Source organism: Hylobates moloch, unplaced genomic scaffold (genome assembly GCF_009828535.3).
Source record: "Hylobates moloch isolate HMO894 unplaced genomic scaffold, HMol_V3 SCAFFOLD_5, whole genome shotgun sequence".
Taxonomy (NCBI): Eukaryota; Metazoa; Chordata; class Mammalia; order Primates; family Hylobatidae; genus Hylobates; species Hylobates moloch.
The window spans coordinates 77,362,706-77,385,638 of NW_026652280.1; the positions used below are offsets into that span (position 1 = coordinate 77,362,706).

The following is a 22,933-nucleotide window of genomic DNA, read 5'->3' on the forward strand; positions in this document are numbered from 1 at the left end:
TGGGTAACCGAGTAAGAATCTGTCTCAAAAAAAAAAAAAAAAAGATGGCGTTGTAAATTAAAAATTTAAATAAACCAATACACATGCTAAATCAATTAGAAATGCAACACAATTAAATCTAACGTACATTTTTTTCTAGTATTTTCAGATATACAGCATAATGAGCCAATCTACCCAGCTTTATTGTTGACACTGGCCCATCAAAGGATGTTAGTCATTAAGGAAAACTTGTTTGTGATGTTTATTTATTCATCTCTCTAATAAATATGTGTTGCTCACGATGTATCAGGCCCTATGCTGAGCACTGGGAGTCCCAAGGTGAGCTCTAAAGATAAGGTTCCTGCCCTCTCCAATCACATACATTTTTATATACTGCTTTGAAATTATTTCATAGTCACCTCATGAGTATATATCAAATCCTCCAACCAGATTTAAAATGGTTGGATTCTCTGCCTTAAGGATTCTGGATTATATTTCCTTTAATAAATCCTTAAGCCCATTTATCTGAGATTTCCATTCCATGCCAGACTATGTGAGCTCAGCACTTTAGAGGTGTTCTAGAGGCTAGAAAAAGAGGCAGATTTTATCTCAATATGGGCTTGGGACTTCTCATCCTTCCTACTGTCAGAAGCATACTTTGATCTCCCTTGCTGTGTCTCAGCTTGCTCACTGGTCTCCTCTGTCCTGCTTAGTTAGGTCTCTTTAACAGTCCTTTCAGCCGGGAGCAGTGGCTCACGCCTGTAATCCCAGCACTTTGGGAGGCTGAGGCAGGTGGATCATGAAGTCAGGAGCTCGAGACCAGCCTGGCCAAGATGGTGAAACCCCGTCTCTACTAAAAATACAACAAAAATGAGCCATGTGCAGTGGTGGGCACCTGTAATCCCAGCTACTCGGAAGGCTGAGGCAGGAGGATCGCTTGAACCCGGGAAGCAGAGGTTGCAGTAAGCCAAGATAGTGCCACTACACTCTAGCCTGGGCAACAGAATAAGACTACGTCTCAAAAAACAAACAAACAAACAAACGAAAAATCCTTCCACATCATCAAGCCCTCAGGACTCACTGCAACTAAAACCACCTTTCTTTCCATCTTTTTATGTCCAAACTCTGCCAGTTCTTCAGAGTCCATCCCAAGTTTCAACTCTCTGATTAAATCTCCAAAATCTCTCTATGTCCGTAATGTTTGCTCCACGTATGTTTGCTAACCACCTGGCTTTTATTCTATAGATGTTAAGAAACTTACGCCTCATTTTGCCAAGCACACTCCAGCTCCTTGAGATCAAAGTCTGTATTATATATTAATTTTTGTGTCCAAATAACATATAGTACAAAGATGGGTTAATTCATGGAATTAAATTTAGTCTGGAAAAAGCAATGACACCTTAGGAAAATTCCTAAGTAAGAGAATGGAGAGCTGAGTTCCACAAAGATAAACTGGTGACCCCATGGGCCCTGTTTATCATCTGGACTGCACTCACCTTGGCCTGCATCTCAGTCAGGTGAGCCATGAGCTCATCCAACTGAGCAGCTGCTGACGTTTTAGAAGGTGGTGGTGATTCCTTTGGCTCTTGGGCTTCACTATAGAGGGAAAACAAAAAAGTCATATAACAAATCAAAACTCAAATAATGTTAAGCCACACATAAAGTACTGCAAATGCAATTGTAATAATGAATCCCTTGGATATGAAGCTAAAATCAGAGATGGCGGTATTTTAAAAATATATTAATATGTACTAGACCAAAAATATAAACAAATTCTCTCTGCCTTTTTTCTCTATTTCTCCCTGGTCATCTAAGTTATAAAAAGTATTATATCTCCTGTTAGTTTTTGTCAAAAAATAAAAATAAACTAGAATATAGAGCAGGCATCAACAAACTAAGGTCCTTGGATCAAATCTGGCCATGTCCATTCATTTATCTACTGTCTATAGCTGCTTTTCTGCACACTTGGGTAGTTGCTACAAAGACTTTATAGTCCATAAAAGCCTAACAAACTTACTATCTGCCTCTTTACAGAAGAAGTTTGCAAATCTCTGGTGCAGAAAATTTAGATAATATATATGATGATGATTTCATATTCACATAATTGTAAGTAAATTATAAATAAATAAAACTTTGGACCCAATAAACAGAATACAGATTCTATTCAAGTAGCTGCATAAGCGTTAGTAAAAGTAACTATGTATGAAGGTACAAAGTAAAGCTCAATAAATTTTGTAAAGTACATCATATAGACCATATTCTTAGATTGGAGTGAATAGAAGTACAAATTAATAATAAAAACTATCCACTTAAGAAAAAACAAAGCACTTCTAAATAATTCTTGGGATAAAAAAAATTAAACTGAATTTTCAAACCAGTTAGAAATAGCAATGAAAACACACACACACACACTCACACACATGCGCACACACACACACACACACACACCTTTGGGAGTTGAAAGCTAAATGTTATTGAGAAGAAAATATATAAATAGACTTAAGTGTGATATTAAAAAATGGGAAAGATCAGAAATAAAACTTCCAAGTCAGGAGTCTCAGAAAAATCTAAAATAATTGAATAGAAGGAATAAATGCACAAATTAGTGAAACAGAAAACAAGAAATAAAACAAAAACTGACAGTTTTTGGGGGATCATTGTATAAAATTCCCAAATACATAGAAAAATATGGAACATTACCTAATTCATTCTATAAATAGCACAGAAACTTTTTAAAATCAAAGAAAAAATGGTGTGCATGTGTGAAGAGAGAAGGTTAAATAAAATTAGCTGAAATGTGTTTTTTTTAAAAAACATAAAAAATTTTAACAAGTCATGGCTAGGTGGTATTTATACTGGTCATCCAAAAATAGTTTGAAATTCAAAATCAGGAAAAAGATTAATATAATTCATTAACAAATAGGAGAAAAGCTTTATAAACACAATGATATGTGCTGAAAAAGCAGTGGAAGACATTTAACAACCATTCCTGTTGTTGAATATCAAGAAAAATAAGAAAATGTCTATAAACTGATAAAATGTTTCCATAAGAAATCTATAGCAAGCCTCATAATTATTAAGCAGATTTCTAATTAAGAGATAAGTTGGACATAGATCCTATTATCACTGGCAATCTTCAACATTATTCTAGAATACATTATCAAACACATTTAAAAGTAAAATAAGAGAAATATATATTTGAAAAAAAGGCAGCATATCCTCATTCTTTCTTTTAAAATAGATGGTATAATAATTTGCCAGGAAAATGTGAGATAATGACTGAACAACCATTGGAATGAACAAAAAAGATCAGGGTGGTGATTAGATACAAGAATGAAATGAAACAGTCTCTTTCCTATTGATCATCAATAAGCAGTTTGAAAATCCAATGCGAAAAAAAGAACCTGTTCACAATTCTAACAAAAGTTGTAAAATATCAAAAAATATATTTAACAAGAAATGTGTAAGAATTCTATGAAGAAAAACCATTGGCAGACATAAAGGAAGATCCAAATATCCAATTAAACAATGAGCAAAGGACCTGAATAGATATTTTTCCAAAGAAGAAATAAAAATGGCCAAAAGGTATATGAAAAGATATTCAACACCACTAATCATCAGGGACATGCATCAAACTATTATGAGATACCACTCACAAACAGATGGCTATTCTCAAAAAGTCAAAAGATGGCAAATGTTGGCCAGGGTATGGAGAAAAAAGAACCCTTTACACACTGTTGGTGGGAGTGTAGATTGTTACAGCCATTACAGAAAATAATATGGAGGGTTCTAAAGAAATTAAAAATAGAAATACCACATGACACAGGAATCCTTTTTCTGGGCATACACAAAATAAATGAAATTACCACTTCGTAAAGATACCTGCACTCATATGTTCATTGCCACAATATTCACAATTTACAATAGCCAAGAGGTGGAAACAACTTAAGTGTCCATCAATGGATGGACACCAATGGAATAAAGAAATTGTGAAATATGCACACATACACAACAGAATATTAGTCAGCCTTAAAAAAAGGAGATCCTGCTATTTGTCATAGCATCGATGAATTGGAAGGACATTATACCAAGTTAAATAAGAAAGAAAAATATTGCATGATCTCACTTATAGGTGGAATCTTTTTTTGTTATTTAAAAAGGTCAAATATGTAGATACATCGGTGATGAGGGACAGGAAAGGGGGTGAAAATGGGGACATGTAGGTTAGAGAATATGAAGTAGCAGATATGTAAGATGAACAAGCCTAGAGATCTAATGTACAACATAAGAACTATCGGTAAGGAAATTGTATCATATTTAGGATTCCTGCTGAATGAGTAAATTTTGGCTGTTCTTGCCACAAAAACAAACAAACAAAAATGTGTAACTGTGTGAGATAATAAATATGTTAATTTGCCTCACTATAGTAACCATTTTAATAACTAGTCATATCCCATAACATAATATTGTACACCTTAAATATGCACAATAAAATTTATTTTTAGAAAAGAAGGCCTACATAAATGAAGATAAATATTATGTCAATTTCCCCTAATTAAATGTAAATTCAATGTAATTCAAATAAAAATTCTGATATAATTATTCAAGCTAATTAATAAGGTGATGTTAACATTTATGGGATAGAACACTCAAGACAATTTTGAAAAAAAAAATAGGAGGGGTATGTGGTGTCTCACACCTGTGGTCCCAGCACTTTGGGAGGTCCAGGTAAGAGAATCACTTGGGACCTGGAGTTTGAGAACAACCTGGGAAACGAGGGAGACCTGGTCTCTATAAAAATTAAAAGTTTTAAAGAAAAAAAAAAAACAGGAGGGAAGATTTGTCTTGATAGATGTGATGTCTTATAGAGTAACAATAACAATAATTAAATTTGTATGATGTTGGTAAAAAAAAATAGATAGGGCTGGGTGCGATCATTCATACCTGTGATCCCTTTGGGAAGCTGAGGCAGGAGGACTGCTTGAGCCCAGGAGTTTAAGACCAGCCTGGGCAACATAGGGAAACCCTGTCTCTACAAAAATTTAAAAGTCAGCCAGATGTGGTGGCACACACCTGTCGTCTCAGCTACTCAGGAGGCTGGGGCAGGAGGATCACTATGGCCCAGGAGGCCAAGGCTGCAGTGAGTTGTGATCACACTACTGCATGCCAGCCTGGACAACAGAAGCAGAATGAGACCCTGTCAAAAAAAAAAAAAAAAAAAAAGAGAGAAGAAAGGAAAGGAAGAAGAAAAAGAAAAACAAATAGGTCAAAGGAGTAGATTAGAAAACCCAAACACAGGCTCCTGCACCTAAAAGAACTTCCTATATGATCAATGTGGCATTTCAAATCATCCAAAACAGACTATTCGACTCAAAGAATAACAACCTATTTGGGACAAAATAAATATGGATCCCCAACACACCAAATACATGAATAAATTTGAGACAAATTAAAGATAGACATAAATATTTTTAAATGTAAAGATAATAGAAAAATGAAGAATATATTTTACAATTTGGGGTAATTAAGGTTTTCCTAAGATGGACATAAAATTCTGAAGTGATTTCAAAAATGAAAAAAATATTGATACAGCTAAATTCACAAAACTTAAATATAAATAAATATTTAAAACATAATATTCAAGATTTTAAAGAAATCTATAAATAATTTAGAAAAACAGAAAACTGAGCTAAGGATTCTTTTAAAAAGCAGGTTTCAGAAAAAGAAACTCAAATGTTTATTACTATATAAAAATACCCTCAACCTCATTAATCTTTAAATTTGCAATTTAAAGCAATGAGATACCAATATTTACCTATTAGTTGAAATTTTAAAAGAGGGATAATATGCAGTGTTGGCAAAATACGAATTTTATATATATACACATACACATTTATATATACCATAGGTGGTTATGTAAATTTATAAACACTTTTGCAAGGCAGTATCTATCAACATTTCAGATACATATACCACTTGATTCAGCAATTTTGCTACTAAGAATCTATCCTACAGAAAAATTGGACATATATATATAAATATATGTGCAAGGTCGTTTATTAGGGTACAGTTTCTATGAGCAAATTGGAAATAAACCAATGGAGCTAAAGTAAAATAAACTATGGTTCATCCATGCTATAGAATAACATGCAACTGCTAAGCAGACATAGATTTATGTGAACTAAAAAAGACTTCCAACATACATTGTTAATGTAAAAAAGAAAAGCCCAGAACAATATGAAAATTATACATCCAGCCTGGTGCAGTCACTCATGCCTGTAATCCTAGCACTTCAGGAGGCTGAGGTAGGAGAACTGCTTGAGCCCAGGAGTTCAAGACCAGCCTGGGAAACATAGGGAGACTCCATCTCTATGAAAATTTTAAAAATTAGCTGGGTGTGGTGGCACGTGCCTGTGGTCCCAGCTACTTGGGAGGCTGAGATGAGAAAATAACTTGAGCCCAGGAGGTCAAGGCTGCAGTGAGCCAAGATAACAGCACTGTACTCCATCCTGGGCAATAGAGAGAGACCCTATCTCAAATTAAAAAAAGAAAAATATATACTTCCATTTATATAAATTTATAAGCTCATGTACATGAGTGTGAATATGCACACACATAAGTCTGTAAGGAGAAGAACCTGACAGCAGTTACCCGTGGAGCTGGTAATGAGTTGGTGAGAGGAAAGACTCTAAGCAGAGTGGTCTCAATTTTCACCCTATATATACATTTCCAAATTCTTCGACTTTTTACGCACATGAGTTTATGAAATAGTTTTGTATCTTAAGTTTTATTTTTAAAACAAAACAAAACACAGGTCATCTATACTAGGAAAATAGCTAACATACATGGCCAACAGATGAAGTGGTGGAGGTGTCAGATGAGACATCAGTAGTGCAATTCACCTGTATATCTCAGTTATTACACACACACACACACACACACACACACACACACAATGGTTCTACAACCTTCAGTAAAGCACATAAATACAGTCACAGTGTAGAGCTTTCTATTTAAAATTGTTTTAAAACATAAAATTAGTACATGTTAAGTGTAGAAAATTTGAAAACTGCAGAGAAATATAAAGAAAAAATTTTAAACACATATAATCCCCTTTTCAGGAGGCAATTACTCTGGACATTTTGGCTGATATCATTACACTTAACTATGATTGTGTGTAATTTTAGAAAACTAAAATTATACGTTTTTCCTACTCTTATGCAAACATTTTTCTATCTTCTGCAACCATAATAGATAGCATTTATTGAATGTCTGTCTGCACTATGCCTGACACTCTATACAGAGCTTTACACAGGTTCTCTTTAACTCTTTTATAATAACAACCTTAAGAGCTAGGTATTGTCACCTCCAAATGAAAAACTGGGGCTTAGAGAAGTTAAAAACTTTTTTGTATATAATATAGTTGGCAAGTAACAAAGAGCTTGGGCCTGCAAACTGCAAAGTTTGTGCTGTGTATCCTGAATTATCTGCCAAAATAATGTTTAAAGGCTATATGTTTTCAAATATATAATGTATTATATAATTTATCAAACCAATAATTTATTGCTGGACACCTAGATTGTTTTCTAACTTTTGTTACTATAATCAATACTGCCAAACAAATATTTGCACCCATGTTTGATCATTTACATAGAGTAAATTTTAAGAAGTGAAATCACTGGGCCAAAAGGTATAAAAAGGTAACTGACTGTGGAATCATGTTGGTAATCAACATTAATCAACAGAGCTTAGCTAACAACCCACTAAACCAAAACCCTCTGTCTCACGACTACTCAAGCCTTTTCTCTCTCTCTCTCATCTGTACAAAGATGCAAAGCCATAAATAAAAGTAAATGTTGTCTTTCACTTAACATATTTTCAAAAATGAAAATATACATTTACTATTTATCTTTATGTAGTTACCAGCCAGAAAAAAAATAGAAGAAAAGTGGATACCTTTCTCTCTTAAGAAGAAAAGACTATCTTTTGGATATGACATGTCTTATGTCCACCTATTTCTGATCACTTAACAACAAGGAAAATATAAGAGGAAAATGGATATCTCTTAAGATAAAAGATTTATCTTTTAGGTACAACATGGCCCTCTACTAGATGCAAGATTTTTTGTTTTAATCGGAGAGCAAACACGGTCAAGTATGCAAGTAATTGATTCAATCCATCGTGGACGTTTCCAAGAAGGTACACTGGAGCTTTTTCTCACAGCTCGATCAGTCGTAATCCTTTCATAGCTGCTGCCACAGGCAAATGCCTTGGGAATACAAAAGGCAGAAGGACTGTGAACACATTCTGCTGCCCTATGCCCAAATGCAGAATAAATGCAGTTTCTTAGCAGGGCTTGTATATTCCTAAAAAACCTTCCAATCTCACAGTTGGGACAAATTTGTGCTTATTCAAAGAACTCCCACTGGTTTTTAACTAGAGTCCTAGTGCAGTGTAGAAAGGGAAATAGATCATTGTTATAATACTCCAACGGTTATTGAGTCAACAGTATAAAATTCTACATAAGAAATGACAGACCTTGAAGAGTTAATGATTACAAATTAAAGTGCCCACTGCAGGAAATGTTCCTGAAAAGAGAAGAACCTTTGATTTGTTCCCTGACCTTTTGAAGATAGTAAAGATGCTCGGCTATGTCATCAGCAGCAACTTACTTCATTGCTCAGAGATTTCAGTAACACATATCACAACAGATGCATCTAAAAGAATCCAGACTTAAGCAAGGGGCTTCATTGTGCTGGGTTTTTTCCCCTACTTATTTCTCTGCTATATTTTTATGACTTGTTCCTCTCTATTATAGCAGAATTATTTTTGTTTATGTAAAAGATACATTTCTAAATTATTGCTCATGTTGCTATTGATATATAACTATACTAGAAATGTTATTCCATTGTTATATTCAGAGCTAGTATTGAAAATACTTTGAAGGTATGTTAAAAGCAATATTTAGTTCATTTAAGCAAGCCAGAGTAAATAGTAGAAACAGAATGCAGGAATCTAGTTTGTGTGTCTAATATTCTATTTATATGGTAGCCTTGCCAGCTCAGAGTGATACCAGTCTCAGGGATGTGCATCTATCTATTACATATTTACTAGGTCACCTGGATTTTATGTCACTCTCCCACAGAGGCCTGCCTACACAGCAAGTATCATTCAGTAATAAGAAGTACATCAAAGGCCAGTCAGGAAAACACAAACCACGTGAGTACACAGAATTTAGTCCAGAAACTTGATTACACAGGTGAGGGGAGAGCTAAGAAGCAAAACAGAAGACACTGAGTAACTCAGAAGTCACTACTACCCCTAAGCCAAAGGGAAAAAGAAAAGAGGAAAAGTTACCAGAGCTAGGGGCCCAAGTCAACAGGCAGAAGCTGAAACCACAGCAGACCTGTTGTGCTCCAGCTGAAGTCATAAAGAAGATAAAGCTGCTGACAGAGATCCTGTGGAAATAGAGTGACTTGGGGGGGAAATGCCCTGGATTTCGCTGCTTTTTACCCTGCAGTCTTTCCACAGTGCCTCCCATTGGTTGAAGACAGTGAGGACCAACTGATCCTGGAGCTTGGAAAACCCAAGGGGTCAGCTCCCCTGGAATATAGAGGAAGAGAAGGAGGAAATCATGGGAAATAGGCCAGAGAGGCCCATACTATGACGAAGAGGGTATCAATAAGTTAGTATTGGTACACCATCAATTAATCACAGTGCCAGATATACAGGTTGTTGGTTGGGCTAGTTTTCATGTTATATGTTCATGCATTCACTCGCATTTCTATTGGAGTCTTGGTTTCCTAGATTTAAGAAACCAAATATTTACTGAGGACCTATTGTGTGCCAGCCACTTTTTGTTATTGTTTTGCTTTGTTTTTATTTTTCATTGGGGCTTCAGGGACTGGGGAGGGACTAGGAGGAATTCTCACCTGGCAACATCCTTGGAACTAGAATAAACTGGCAATACGTATCAATACATTGGCCTCACCTTTACCAAAGTAAAAAGCATCCTTAAGAGGGAAGTTTTAAGAAAACTTCTTGTAGCACAGTTCTTGCCTTATTTTTGCCTTGCATGTGTGCACTATTGACTGCAATCCTGAAACCAAATAAGGTGTGGTTTAGCACTGTTTCCCAAGCATGAATCTTTACTATCTATATTTTATGCCCTTTAATTTGTTTTCCAGAAAGTTGTCTGATGTTAAAAATTGCAGGCTATACTAAGGAGAGAATAAGTAAATTAATCTTTTTATTTTTTCAGACTGCCAATTCTGCTTTAGCCAGGAGAAATGATTTAGTAAGTGTATCTGTTTTAATATGGAACTTCTCATAAAAGGAAATCCCTCTACCCACTATATAAATTTTGAGCAAATATGGAAAGAAAAAGTAAATACTCATCAGTTGGCCATGGAGACCCACTGTCTTTGTTTAACCCTCATCCTAGCTCTGACATTGCTAGAATCTTGCTGAAGTTTCTTCAGGTGTGTTTTATCTTTCAGGAAACTGAAGCATAACATCTGGAATAGCGTGGACAAAACATCTGTGGTAACTCTGGGAGTATTTGCACTTCTTTAGGTGGTAATGGACATAGCAGGGCCCACTGGCCTAGACAACCCCTCCAGAAGCCAGGCACCTTGAGAAGTTGTCAAGTCAGCTTCACAGAATTCTACCTATGCTCAAAGACTATGGAAAGAGGAGGATGATATACGAATTCTAATAATAAACACTTGCAAAGCAAATTATCACCCAAACAAAGACTGATAACAATTATCTACTAACCTTAATTTTTAAAAGCATTTAATAGAAAAAAAATACCTGTAGACATTGAGCTCCTGGATATTGGTAGTATACACAAGCTGCGCCTAAGATATATGTGACAAGAGAAGAGAAAGAATAAATTTTTGTTATCAGAATGTTGAGGCTTAATGATACCCACAGTTAATAGATGTTTGTAGCTTTTAAAGGGGACTGACAAGTGGCATATCTATGAGTTCTTCTTTCACAAGCCAGAGGAATTACCAGCTATCCCACAAAGAAAAGCCAAATTCTAAACAGAGTAGTTGGCATGTGAACAAATACTAGCAGCCCCTCCTTGCCTAAAAACCACTGAAATAGAGAAGTTGATCCTCCTTAGATAAGAACCATAAAACAAATAAAATGGGTCAGAGCTAAGCCCCTTCAACTAAACAGGATGGTGCCTAGGGGGAGACTATAATGTTATTAAACTTGACATATGAAAAGAAATAACATGTGAATCTAAAAGATGGTTGGCTGGCAATTCATTTATTTATTGAACAAATATGTATTGAGGGCCTGTCATGTGCCAGGGCTGAGGATGTAGCAGTCAAAAAGCAAAACAATCAAATAAAAACTGTAAGCCCTGGAGCTTACATTCTGGTGGTGTGAAACAGATAATAAAGAAATGGATATGTAAAAGTAATATTTTGCATAGAGGATGGGAAGTGGGGAGAGACAGCAATTATAAATATACTGATCAGGGAAGGACTCACTGAGAAGAGAATGCTTGAGCAAGGACTTATGTAGGAGGTGGGGAAAGAAAGCAAATATCAGGGGTCACATGGTTCAGGTGGAAAGGCCGGCAGGAAAAGCACCTGGAGCATCTGTGGAACCACAAGAAGGACAGTGTGGCCCGAACAGAGTGAATCAAGGGCACAGGGACAGCAAGTAAAGGGGCCAGATCATGCAGATGGGGTGGCCACATCACCAAATGTTCAGAATGGGGTATTTTTTAGAAAGAAAATGGGTTCCAAAAATAAAGTCATATTGTATCATTTTTAAAATATGTGTTTATTGGCCAGGCGCAGTGGCTCATGCCCGTAATCCCAGTATTTTGGGCAGCCGAGGCAGACGGATCACAAGGTTGTATCATTTTTAAAATACGTGTTTATTGGACGGGCGTGGTGGCTCACGCCCGTAATCCCAGTACTTTGGGTGGCTGAGGCGGGTGGATCACGAGGTCAGGAGATCAAGATCATCCTGGCTAACATGGTGAAACCCCGTCTCTACTAAAAATACAAAAATTTAGCTGGGAGTGGTGGTGCATGCCTGTAATCCCAGCTACTCGGGAGGCTGAGGCTTGGAGAATTGCTTGAACCCGGGAGGCAGAGGTTGCAGTGAGCTGAGATCACGCCACTGCATTCCAGCCTGGGTGACAGAGCAAGACTCAGTCTCAAAAAAAAAAAAAAAAAAAATGTGTTTATTGACCTGAATTTGGTATTATTACATTGGTGGACCTATAAGATAATTCTATCCAAAATTTATTTTCAAAATAAACATTTCCTGAAATATCTTAAAGTGATAGTGATACAAAGTTATGAACACTCAAGCAACTTTAAAAAAATATTGGTCAGGCATGGTGGCTAACGCCTATCATCCTAGCACTTTGGGAGGCCGAGGCAGGTGCATCATTTGAGGTCAGGAGAATTTGAGACCAACCTGGTCTCATGTGACCAGACATGGTGAAACCCTGTCTCTACTAAAAATACAAAAAAATTTGCCAGATATGGTGGCGGGCGCCTGTAGTCCCAGCTACTCGGGAGGCTGAGACAGGAGAATTGCTTGAACCCAGGAGGCGGAGGTTGCAGTGAGCCGAGATCTTGCCACTGTACCCCAGCCTGGGCAACAGAGTGACACTCTGTCTCAAAAAGAAAAGAAAATTCATTATCTGAACATTTTTAAATGGTACAGACAATTATTCTTGATATGTATTCACATACCTTAATTGGTTATTTAGATATTATTGTCTCTAGCATTGGGATGTGGACATTTTTCAGGAACGTGTTTTTTTTTTTAAACAGTTATTATTTTTATAAAGCTGCAATCTTTTTCAAAACTTCATTTTATGGTTAATATATTTGAAATTGTGGACAACTTTAATTGATGCTTCACTGTAGACTGTAATGTTTTTAACTGAGAACACATTTCCTCTCTAGATACTGATGAACCTGTAAGTTCTGCTAAATGAATAATCTTCTCATTTTTTATATTAAAATATGTAAATATTTCAGGCCAATATCGTCATAGGTGCTGTCTTTCTACCTTCATTCAAAGCACTTTTGTTCAATAATTTTCTTACAAGATAAAACTTTCAAGTTGTCTATATCTGTGACTGTTTTAACATTTCACCAAATCTAGATACTGCAAAATCATAGACTTTCACAATTTTTCTCCATTTTGGTAGAGAATAAAAATTTATCCAAATAGGCCGGGCGTGGTGGCTCACGCTTGTAATCCCAGCACTTTGGGAGGCCGAGGCGGGCGGATCACGAGGTCAGGAGATCGAGACCATGGTGAAACCCCGTCTCTACTAAAAATACAAAAAATTAGCCGGGCGTGGTGGCGGGCGCCTGTAGTCCCAGCTACTCGGAGAGGCTGAGGCAGGAGAATGGCGTGAACCCGGGAGGTGGAGCTTGCAGTGAGCCGAGATCGCGCCACTGCACTCCAGCCTGGGCAACAGAGCAAGACTCCGTCTCAAAAAAAAAAAATTTATCCAAATAAAATTAGAAGTCAAAATACATCAAAGTCAAGATTTTTCTGAAGCACAATTGTCAAAATAGATAATTAAACCATATCTGCTTTCATCTTTTGATTTGTTCAATTCCTTCTTGGCTTTTGTAGGGAGAAATTTGAGCTTCTTCCTTTGCAAGCCTTATTTTACATAATTGTAACTTGCTAAAAGCTTCAAAAGCTGAATTTTCATGCTACATTCATTGAGTAATCGATCAAAAATTTCCAACTGGTCTTGAACATAATGCAATCTAAATTTGGGTTGCTTTACAAAGTGGTTTTTCAAAGGCTCAGGCATTCCCAAAATCCAATTGATGACATGCAACACAGACAGGAATATACATATAGTCATTCTGAAATGTTCCTTGCATGGTAGTGTTCAGTATCAGCTTCTGTCAGAAAGGTTTTGTAGATCAGTTACTTATATAATCTGTGTGTGTGTGTGTGTATATATATATATTTATATTTATACATTTTGACAATTTTATTTTCTGTTTTGACTGACAGAATACTGCAGCTTGTTTGAATGCAGTCACAAATTTTTTGCACATTACAACCAATTCCAAGTACATTTCTGCTCCATAGCTTAACTTGGTTAAGAACATTTTTAACACAATGCTGTGCTCTATTAACATTTGTATTCATATTCTTACAACAAAAACAACAGTTTACCTTCAATGTTGAGCTTTTCAACTAAATTTACAGTGGCATTAACAATGTCAGATGTTTCACTTTTTGACTAGGAAATAAATTTTCACATATATTATTTTGATTCTTTGAATTAGATAAAAAATAAAATTGAAACATTTCAGAATTAATACATTTTCAAATTGAGACCTTTAACGACGCTATTATAAAAAACATTATTTGAAGGTTTGCGAAGGGAAATCACTCATTAATTATTACCAGTTTACTTACAAGTACAAGAAAACTTGGAATTGAAAATGAGCAAAATTAATTTATGAGTTATTTGATACTAATGGGAAGGTGTGCTTCACAATGACATGTACATAGGCCTCCTGCAGCTGCCATGTTGAAGTCATTTTAAGGCATATTCTTCTTAAATTATTAACTTTGGAAATAGATGCCAAAGCTGCTTCACCATATTTGTACCTTCTGGTTTTCAAAGGGATAGTGATCTCTCTACTTGCCTGCATGGTGCATGGTAAATATTGACAAATATTTTCTGCACGTTGCATATTCATTATCAGCTTTCTTGAGACAATTAAACATGTGGGTTTTGTTTTGAGCTAACTGCTGAAAGGGTTTATTGTAAAATTCAAAAGGCATTATCATATAATAAAACAAATAGAGCTTCACATATACAAATAAAAACAAAACTGCTTTAATAAAACAATTAGGTTACACTATACTCTATGGCAAAATTACTTAGCCTCTATTTCCTAAACATAATTTATATGACATTAAGCCACAATTTCTCCCATTTTCTACTGACTCTGAGGAGGTTCCATGCATCTCACAGGCCACCCACCACATGACCACGGGAGGGCATGAGTGGTGGTTCACCAAGTGGCCAGCAGGGGGAAAAGCCTCAGAAATTTTTCTGCTACCACCTAAGATCAGAAGAGTTAGCTATCTCTGACTACTTGTGCTTGAGCTCTTAGCTTTAACAGCCAGCACCCTGCATATAATTCTTGAAAGGTTGCCGCTAGCTAGGTTTCATCTGAACGGAATCAAGAAAAAAGACAAGTTATCATTAGCCATCTTTTGCATTTAACCATAATTAAGTCAGAATTTGGCTGGGCACAGTGGCTCATGCTTGTAATCCCAGCACTTTGGGAAGCTGAGGCAGGCAAATCACCTGGGGTCAGGAGTACAAGACCAGCCTAGTCAACATGGTGAAACCCTGTCTCTACTAAAAATACAAAAATTAGCTGGGCATGGTGGTGCATGCCTGTAGTCCCAGATACTCAGGAGGCTGAGGCAGGAGAATCACTTGAACCTGGGAGGCAGAGGTGGCAGTGAGCCAAGATGGCGCCACTGCACTCCAGCCTGGGCGACAGAAAGAGACTCCATCTCAAAAAAAAAAAAAAAAAAAAAAAAAAAAAAGCACTGTTCACTGAATATGTGTTTCATACACTGTTAGATGAGACCATGGAAGAAGCTGGAAGGAGGTCTGTTAAGCCATAGTGGCTTACTTAATGCAAATACTGATAAGAAAATTTTAAATAAAATTGAAAATCTGGGATAAAAATAAAGTTAATAGGATGTGAGAAAAACAAGCATAAACCCAGGACTCTTTCAGGTAAACCAGGATATATGCTCACCCCAGAAAGATCAACATAAGACTATGGCTTTTACTCCAAATGAGATGGGGAGTCATTTTGGGGTTTTGAGTAGAAGAATGACAGGGTCTGACTTTAGTTTTTAAAGGTGACCCTGGCTGCTTGAGAACAGACTGCAGTGGGGGAAAGGGCAGGAGATCACTTAGGAGCCTACAGCTATAATCTAACACTGAGAACAAAGACATTAGTTTCCTAGTAAAGAGATAAATTCGTATCCTTAAAACTGTGTATGTGTCTGGAGAAAAGAACAGTTAGGGGGTAAACTACCCCTGAGCTCAAATTTCAGGTCTGTGCTTCTGGCTATTTCATATAGGGAACAATGATGAATCAAAATATCATAGTACAAAATTACCAGCTATGAAAAGCAACTACTTAATTCATCTTACACTAATTCTATTCTCATCAAGCAACCTTTTAATTATAATGTACATCCATATAGACTTATCCATAGGAAGAGAATGCATATATGAGTAAATATAGCTGTTTTACTTGATAGCTTTAACTGTAACCATAAATTAATAAATTTGATTTCTGAGTTTTGTTTTTTTGTTTTTTGTTTGTTTTTTGAGACAAGCTCTCATTCTGTCAGCCAGGCTGGGATGGAGTGGCGCAATCATAGCTCACTGCAGCCTCGACCACCTGGGCTTAAGCAATCCTCCTGCTTCAGCCACCTGAGTGGCGGGGACCATAGGCATGCGCCACCACACCCTGCTCATTTTTTAATTTTTCGTAGAGACGGGGGTCTCACCATGTGGCCCAGGCTGGTCTCAAATTCCTGGCTTCAAGTGATCCCCCTGCCTCAGCCTTCCAAAGTGCTGAAATTACAGGCCTGAGCCATTGCACCTGCCCTGGGTTTTTAAAATATATATATAATCACTTGTCAGTTTGGTTAGTTTGAGTTGGTTCTCTAGAGCTTCATCATCTCTGTGTAAACTAATAATTGAATGTCCTAATCTATTCAGCAGAAAATAAGACCTGGGAAGTAGTGACCCTAAAAAGTCACCCTGAGAAGACTTGTCTACGCTGCCACCTGGCCTTCCTCAGGTGATCTCTGGCCTGAATACCATTCCAGTCAAACTGCAACATGCATCTCTGATGCCCCCACAGTAACATCAGAATATCCCCAGTGAATCAGACAATACTCTGCCTGTGACCATGTGCTCATCAGAAAAAATTTAGTTCTTGGCTGGGCGCAATGGCTCATGCCTGTAATCCCAGCACTTTGGGAGGCTGAGGCGGGTGGATCACCTCAGGTCAGGAGTTTGAGACCAGCCTGGCCAACATGACGAAACCCATCTCTACTAAAAATACAAAAATTAGCTGGGCGTGGTGGTGCGTACCTGTAATCCTAGTTACTTGGGAGGCTGAAGCAGGAGTATCACTTGAACCTGGGAGGTGAAGGTTGCAGTGAGCCGAGATTGTGCCACTGCACTCCAGCCTTGGAGACAGAGTGCGACTCTGTCTCAAAAAATAAAAATAAATAAAAATAAAAATTTAGTTCTCAAAAACTCATTCCTCTGTGATGATTTTCTCAATTCTCCTCCTCTTTCCAAAAACATCTTTAGATAAACATTAAGGCATTATTTTTTCTCTTTCTTGGATATATTATTCTCCTTTCATATCATTTTGTGTGGGATACAGTTAATTTTCAGAAATGCACTCAAACATCCATGTTTAAGGACTATAATAAATGAAAAGTTACCGGCAAGGGACTTGTGTTATCCTGAACAGAAAGGACCTCCGAAGTCTCATCAAGGTTATTCTCCTTTCTGGAATGCTGATCCAGCGGAAGAGGAGCTGGGTTGGAATATTCATCACTGTCCTGAAGGGTGGAGCGTTCCAGTTCCTCCAATAAGGCATCTACACCATAAGAAGCAAGAGAATTATGACAGAGAATATTTAAATCTCTACAGTCATTTTCTCCTTAAATATCTTCACTGTGCCCACATTCATCTCCTTTTCTTCAGTTATGGCTATTTTCAGCTACTTTCCCTTATTTCTTATTTCACTTCAAGAATGTGGTGAATCCTACCAAGAAATGTTTAATGCCTCCATAAATTGTGGTTTGTTTCTTATTTTCTATGGTTGCATTCAATTTCATAGTCTTATGCTATAATTTGATTTTTTATACCACAGGTATTAATTTTCATCATTCATTTAGGGTAGATTGTCCACAAATATCCTTAATTAGAAAAAAATAAAACTGGGCTGGGTATAGTGGCTCATGCCCATAATCTTAGCACTTTGGAAGGCTGAGGCAGGAGGATCCCTTGAGCCTAGGGGTTCCAGACCAGGGGAACACAGCAAAATCCAGTCTGTACTAAAAATACAAAAAAGTCAGCCCAGCATGGTGGCACACACCTGTGGTCCCAGCTACTTGGGAGGATGAGGTGGGAGGATCACCTGCGCCTAGGTGAGTCTGCGGTGAGTCGAGATCACGCCACCACACTCCAGCAGCCTGGGCCAAAGGAGTGATACCGTCTCAAAAAAAAAAAAAAAAAAAAAAAGAAAGGAAGGAAAGAAAGAAAGACAGAAAGAGAAAGAAAGAAAGGAATCCTAAATGCTTTTTTCTATCAGAAAAATATAAGCAATTATATTACCATGTTTCAAAACATACGAGGGAAATAACACTTATTCTTAATCCTAATGATATTTTTTCTTAAATCTTAACAATTATCCTGAGCACGTAACAAAATTTTCAAAGCAAGGTATAAGTATCCTGTCTTTTAGGGTGTGGAGAGAAAAAAATGGCTGGGGAGAAAACTGAGATATTGCAAAATCAAGTAAGATGTTGCAATTTAAATAGTTGGGATTTGTTACTCTTTGTTTTTTTTTTTTTTTGGAAAAGTATTATATACTAGTATCTGTTACAATGAAATAAATAATAATTAATAAAAATTAATACATGCCAGGCACTGTGCTCAGGAGTTTACACATTTCATTTAATCATCCTAACACTTTGAGGCAGATGATATTATTGTTCTTATTTTGTAGATCACAAGAAAGAGACAAAAATAATTTGCTTAAGCTCATGAATGCAGAACTAGGACTTGAATCTGGGCTATCTGATCCCTAGCTCCTGCACTAACTGAAAGTTATAAGTTCCAGTCTCCTGTCTTATACATATTCTCTGGGTTACCTTGAGCATGTCATGTCCTTCTCTGATGCAGTTTCCTCATCTACATAACAAGGCAATTTGATTAGAACAGTATTTTTCAAATTATGGCTCAACACTCATTAGTGGATCTCTAGCGGATTTCTTACCACAGATTATAGCTTTCAAACTTTAAACACAGAATTATATTATTTCTAAGGACCTGCCTACATCTAAAGTTCTCAGATAAGGAAAATAAACTTCACAGGTCATTAAAAAAAAAACAAATTTTTCATTTATTTTAGATTTTGGAGGAATGAGTATTTCTAAGGGTTACAGATCTAATCTTTTTTTAACAAATGAAATATACAGATCTTTCATAATCATCCATTTATCAAAAATGTTCACTTTTATGTACCATTTTAGAGATAAGCAAACTGAACTAAACTTTAGGGCAAATGAATAACTGTAATGGGAAAAAACAGATGAGGGGGAACCTATAGCATTAAAAAGTCGAGAGACATAATAAATTTCAGTGTATGAACTTTATTTGGATCATTAAATCTACTTTAAAAATGAAACAATCAAGACTATTGAATACTGTCTGGATATTAAATAATATCAAGTACTGTTTATTTTAGGTGTGATAATGATATTTGATAATATTAAGTAATTCCGTTAAGTTTTTAGGTGTGATGGCATTTTACAATATTAAGGAATTACTATTAAGGCTGTTGTGGTTATGGCAATGGCATTACAGTTATATGTATAAATATATATTTATTTATTTTAGAGGTTAGTGTTAAAATATTTACAGATAAAATGACATCTGAAATTGTTTTAACATAATTACAGGGGTGAAAGGAATGGGTGGACATATATATATGAAATAAGACTGATGAAGAACTGATTGTTTCAACTGGTTGATGGGTATATCAGAATTCATTAAACTATTTTCTCTACTTTTGCTTACTTAAATTTCTTTATAATAGAAGTTTTTTAAAAAGAAAGACAAATAGGCCGGGCACGGCGGCTCATGCCTGTAATCGCAGCACTTTGAGAGGCCAAGGCGGGTAGATTGCCTGAGGTTGGGAGTTCGAGATCAGCCTGACCAACATGGAGAAACCCTGTCTCTACTGAAAACACAAAATTAGCCACGCATGGTGGCACATGCCTATAATCCCAGCTACTCAGGAAGGCTGAGGCAGGCAAATCACTTGAACCTGGGAAGCAGAGGTCACGGTGAGCCGAAACCGTGCCATTGCACTCCAGCTTGGGCAACAAGAGCAAAACTCCGTCTAAAAAAAAAAAAAAAAAAGAAAGAAAGAAAGAAAATAAAGAAAACTAAGGTAGAAAAAGAAAGAAAACTTTTTGCATCAGATTTTTATTAGCCAGACCCCACACCAAATTTGAGAATTTCAAATTTTTATTCTGCATCTTTCAATTAAGCTAGAGCCCCTTTCTTTTCTATTTTCTAAGCTTTGCTCTAACTAGAAGCCAAAGATCCTCCTGAGCTCAAAATAAAAAGCCATTTACAATAAAGATTATAAGAGAGAGGAAACCATACCACTAAGAGTAGGAAGTTGCCCTCAGAAGCACCAGCTAACCAAAGTTATCAAAACCTTTCTTTCTGGGTCATGAGTTATAGGCTTTTCTCTTCCTGTTTCATATGAGTGTGCATATCACCAACACTCTGAGGTTATTATGCGTTTTGCCAGATTTTGTAATTTGAAGATGACTAATTTCAGTATGACAAATATGGGATTCCTGGACAGTGGGGGTGGGGGAAGTGGGGACTAGACTGAAGACTCTATAATTCTTCTCTGTAGTCTTTTACTGTGGAGATGGAATAATATCAATATTAACATGAAAGGAGTAAAGTGAGGTCTCTTGGGAGTCTCTGTGGGTTGCATGGATTTCATTCGGAGGCAGAATCTGCTCCTGGTTCCTCTTTATCTATCATGCCTAATGCCTATGTAATGAGGGTTTAGGTAAAACCTTCTGGGTGTATACAAGCTGCTAGCCTCTGAGGCACTACTGCAGACAGGAAATATTTGCTCACTTGAGCCAACCTGTCCTCGATGCCATTTCTCTGCCAGCAGGAAGAAAGATCCACACCAAGTCTCAAGTGTAGTTACTGGGCTGATGACAATTTGAAGAAACTGCTGAAGTGTAGCCATCAACAGCCTGTGGAGATGCAGCCAACTGGATAATCTGCACAAATGTTAGCTTCCAGGCTACTTGGTACTTTCTGTATTTCCGGACAAGATTTACCTAACATTTAGCCTGCTCAGGAGATGCAAAACAATATAAATTTCTGTTAAATCTGGCTTACTTCATTGGCCAGAACACCAGAACCAATAAACTTCTAAAATAAGAGAGCACCTTGTTGCTTAGTTTTGGTGTCAGGTGTTCCCGACAGTGACACTGAAAAAGTCATTTTGTTTTTCTTAGTTTTCTCATCTGAAAAAGAAGTGGGTAATACCTATTTCAGAGGGTTGCTGCAGACACTAAAATGATTAACATATGTAAAAATGTCTAGTTTTTGCTTGACTTACTAAATAAGTATTAGTTTCCTTTTGAATTATTTGCCATGAAAGCCATTTGGTGTCTCCCCTGCCCAAAAAAAAAAAAAAAAAAAAAAAAAAAAAAAAAAAAAAAAAAAAAAAAAACAGAAAGAAAAAAAGGAAAAAGAAAAAAGGTCCTAGCCCTAGTGGAACTCAAGCAGAAATTCACATATTCTCCCAGCACTCACGTAGGATAAGAATCAGAATTCTACCCCAAGTCCAAAAAAGAGTCTGGCCCATTATCAAAATAGACTTTACCTCCAAAGCAGTTTGATATTTATTAAATGCTACCTTTTTCTCTTCATTAACATCTCTTGCCTCCTGGTAATTTGCCCTTTACTTTTCCTGTTTCTCCCGCTTTGAAATCACACACCATTTTTTTTAAGACAATGTAACAATGTGCAAGATAATTTTTGTTGCTGTTTTTTGCACTTTTGACATACCCCATCCCTAAACACACCCCAAACCAGGACACTGTGGAATTAATATAGTTTGGAATTTGGGTATAGTTTAGTGACTCAGTGTTAGTTAAGATGCTGGCAACAGATGTTGGCAAAGGCTATGGAATGAGTCCCAAGAATGACAAACCTTACATTACTCCAAAGGTTTGAAATCCAGGATTTCTCTGGTTAATGTGGCTAATAGTTCCACTGCTGGTTTTAATTGCCTTAGAGTGGAAGGAGGTGTCATATTTTCAGGCCACAGTAATCTCTTCCTTCAGAATTCTTCTGAATAAAAAGCTTAGCAACAAAATCACTAGAGTTAGAGTGCTATGCCTTCTTGATTTAATACTAAAACATGGAACAAATGAAACCACTCTGGCCTTTTTCCAACCTCTACAGATCCCTCATTCTCATACTTCTAGTCCATCTTTTCTTCCTCATAACACCCCAACTCCCTTTTTGCTCTTTCTTTTCCTCCTCAAATCACATCTCTGCATTGTCTTGCTATGTGGCCACCTTATGATCTCCAGTGACCTCCAAAGGGCAAAACGCCCATAATAAGACAATTGCAGTAACAATCCAGTCCAAAAGTATTTGCCAAGAGTTTATTCTGCGGTTAGCACCAAACTCTCCATCTATTTTGCCACTGCAAACAGTGAACCCGTAGTTCCCCAAAACAATCATAGTTCCTCATGCTTCACTCTTGGCAGGGCTGAGGACAGGAAAGAAGTGAAAATAAAATCTTCCATTACTATCCTCAGTCTAGCCAGAAGTATACCCCACCACATAAGGAGATGGCAGCCAAGTCTTCACTCCCTCAGAGTTTCTCCTCCAAGCTCCTCACTCACCTAACTCTTCCATTGTCCTACATCCAAGATGCTCTTGTCTCACAGGCTGTGAGGAACAGCTTTGGCATGTGCTGAAGAAGAGGACCGCACAAGAACTGGATGAGACAGCGTAAGGCAGCCTCTATAACCCTTTTTGGTTCCTGTATTTACTTAGCACTTCCTCTCTTCT

The 22,933-nt window shown here is 36.9% G+C and overlaps 1 protein-coding gene across 10 annotated transcripts in view; it reads right to left on the bottom strand.

The window, feature by feature from the left end:
- LPXN (leupaxin) overlaps nucleotides 1-22,933 on the bottom strand; it is a 50,726-nt gene that overhangs the window by 24,721 nt on the left and 3,072 nt on the right. For 3 of the 10 annotated variants that reach the window (XM_058438717.1, XM_058438719.1, XM_058438715.1), the window contains exons 2-3: nucleotides 17,515-17,672; nucleotides 1,476-1,575 (exon numbers count right to left, since the gene is read on the bottom strand). In XM_058438717.1, the coding sequence (XP_058294700.1) occupies nucleotides 1,476-1,575; nucleotides 17,515-17,672 (258 nt within the window). Of the gene's footprint in view, nucleotides 1-1,475; nucleotides 1,576-10,794; nucleotides 10,842-17,514; nucleotides 17,673-18,173; nucleotides 18,194-20,968; nucleotides 21,237-21,291; nucleotides 21,370-22,764; nucleotides 22,876-22,933 lie in introns of those variants that run through there. The other 7 variants (XM_058438713.1, XM_058438714.1, XM_032152949.2 and 4 more) reach the window with 7 other exon arrangements.